Raw genomic sequence first — 2,613 nt, forward strand, 5'->3', positions numbered from 1 at the left:
AAGAATTGAATGAGAAAAAAAGTATTTCAAATCATTATAAAAAAAAAATTCTTTAAAAAAAAAACAAATTATTAACTTAGGTATAATTTGTTAGGCTAAAGATACAAATTAATGATTTTTTTTAAAAATAAAAAATTATCTTAGTTAAAAGTAATAAAATTATAGAAAAGTAACTCATTTTAAACTTCAATCAGTAATTTATATGAAAAATTGAAGACTTTTATATACATGCATTTATTTTGAAATGCTATTGCTGAGATAAGTATAATGACTGAAAATTACCCTCGAGATAAATATAATCGAGATATGCATTGTTGACATACGCATAAATCTTAACCATTAAATTTTGTGTCTACACGGTCAAGATCTTGTGTCATTTCTTAAATCAATGGAACTAACCAGATATTATATTAAGTAATATTTAAATAAAATATATAAAACATACACCATTTATTCATAAATGAACACACTATTGGACGGCTCCATAGTACATTAAAATTAATTATCAAATCAGATCCTAATTGCTGTCCAAATCCTTGATCTGGTAACGGAGTTATTGGATCAGAACGGATCGGATTTCACGACATCTGATCCTAACCAGTGACAACCCTCAAAAGGAGGCAAGCACGTTGCTGCTTATTGTCGTCCCGAGGTATAGAACATTGGATAGTTCTCGACATTCAAAAAATAAATTCCAAAGAGAGATATTAGCATCACAACATTATATTATCATTACTATTGTTGTTTGCTATTACAGGAAGATTTGTTCCTATTAATTTTATTTCTTAATTGGTAAGATACACATATATGTCCCCCTCAAACCACCCTATTTTCCAATTTCTTTTATGTTGGACAACCTATCTAAAAAGATATTAAATGTCTCCTCCCTGTCCAACATACTCACCCTAACATACTTGGAATCCTTCCCAAAGTTCTTCCCATTCCTTGTGAGGATCTTAAGGTCCTTCAAAAAGCTCATAGTGTCCTCTATCTCCTCCCCTTCAGACTTCAACCATGCAAAAGCTGGATGTGCTTCTTTGGAATCCTCAAAAAAGTTACAAAACTCAATTGGATACTCTGGGAGACTAAAGAAGTTGTTCTCTTTGATAACTATTCTCAATCGGTTCCATCTCTCGGCCATGATGCGTTCACCATATTCGAAGAAATTCTCATAATTTGTAGACCCACGATACTGGCAACTCTCAGATACAGCTCGAAGGATTTTAGCCGCTCGAAGCTGCGAATCCTTCGACACTCCAATGGTGTTTAGCTCTATAAATTTAGTCATTTTCTTCGCCACTTCTATATCCTTAACAATAGCCCACCTAGAAATTCAAATAAAAAAAAATGGTTTAAAATATCAGTATTATATATATAACAAATCATCTTTATGTAACAAAAATCATGAAAAATAGTTTTATTAATTAACTTACCCAATGCGAGTTCCTGCATGACCAGTGCTTTTAGAGACAGTAAATAGCATAATATCATGATCAAGTGGAGATGTGATTGGTGTATATTGGGGCCAATAATAGGCCAGATCATGGATCAGGTAACCCTGATCACTCCCATTAACAACAGGTTCCCTAATAAAACCATCAGGATTGTTGGGGGAGGTGACAACCTCAACGTATGGTTTGTTATTGTTGTTGAAGGTTTTAGCATCACCAGCCCATTTGAACAGTCCTGATTTCAAATAGTCAGTCACTGTTGGGTACGACTGCAAGGCACAATAACATACATATACGTTAGAGTGAGATATGGATGTTTATAACTTTCTAAACTTTAGAGGTTGTTATGAAAATCAAAATGCGACTGACCGAATAGTATGGAACTGCGGAGACCACACTGATGGGTTCAGGATCAGGTGCATCCGTAGGTGAGAGAGCATAAAGTGCAGCCTGGTAGAGTTGCGTTGATCCTGTCCCCACCACAATATAGCGATCCTCGGTTACAGCATTTCCTACCAAATTGTGCAATTTTCGAATCTCTTGGGCAAATTCAGGTTCAAGAAACCAGCAAAAGTTCTTAATATCAGAAAAATAGCTCAAAGATTGAGATCCCTTGATCACGATCGTACATTTGTCGTCCATTCTTTTCCAATACTCCTCGAACATCGTCGGATCACCACTGTAATTGTTTCCCATAAATGCATCATCAGTCTATGTATGTATATTACAACAAAAAATAATAATAATAAAAAGAAAAGGAGAGTTCACTTAAAGAATCGAAACCAGATTTGACTTACTGGTCAAGATTTATAACGTGCGCCGGAGTCTCTATACCTTCCATTTTCACTTTTTAAACTCCAATAAAAATAAAATCTCTTCTACGAAGAAGAAAGCTGGCTTTGTTGAGAACTCTCAACAATGCCTCATATCTCTCTGTTTTTATAGAGAGAGAAGAAGTAGGTTAGATTTAGTATTTCTTTAATATCCATTAATGGATAGAATATGACCAAGAAAAAAAAAAAACCATAATTAATAGAGTGGGGTAGGTAACCCCAAATGGAAAATTCTGAATTGACATTAAAATTGACATCAATTCACACGTTGCTGATGTGGATGTATATATTGAACCATAGATGCTTTTCATCAAGATACGAGTGAAAAG

At 34.1% G+C, this 2,613-nt stretch overlaps 1 protein-coding gene across 1 annotated transcript; it reads right to left on the minus strand.

Moving 5' to 3' along the window:
* Positions 1-579: 579 nt before the first annotated feature.
* On the minus strand, positions 580-2,359 carry LOC147401023 (tryptophan aminotransferase-related protein 2-like). Its single transcript, XM_086442123.1, has 4 exons — positions 2,249-2,359; positions 1,821-2,130; positions 1,434-1,720; positions 580-1,325 (listed from the first exon to the last, which is right to left on the minus strand). Exons 1-4 carry the CDS (start codon positions 2,290-2,292, stop codon positions 827-829), a joined length of 1,140 nt encoding a protein of 379 aa, XP_086298249.1. The 5' UTR covers positions 2,293-2,359; the 3' UTR covers positions 580-826.
* Between the last annotated feature and the right edge of the window lie 254 nt (positions 2,360-2,613).

This window comes from Akebia trifoliata, chromosome 5 (genome assembly GCF_017979445.1).
Source record: "Akebia trifoliata isolate Shusen 1 chromosome 5, ASM1797944v1, whole genome shotgun sequence".
Classification (NCBI taxonomy): domain Eukaryota; kingdom Viridiplantae; phylum Streptophyta; class Magnoliopsida; order Ranunculales; family Lardizabalaceae; genus Akebia; species Akebia trifoliata.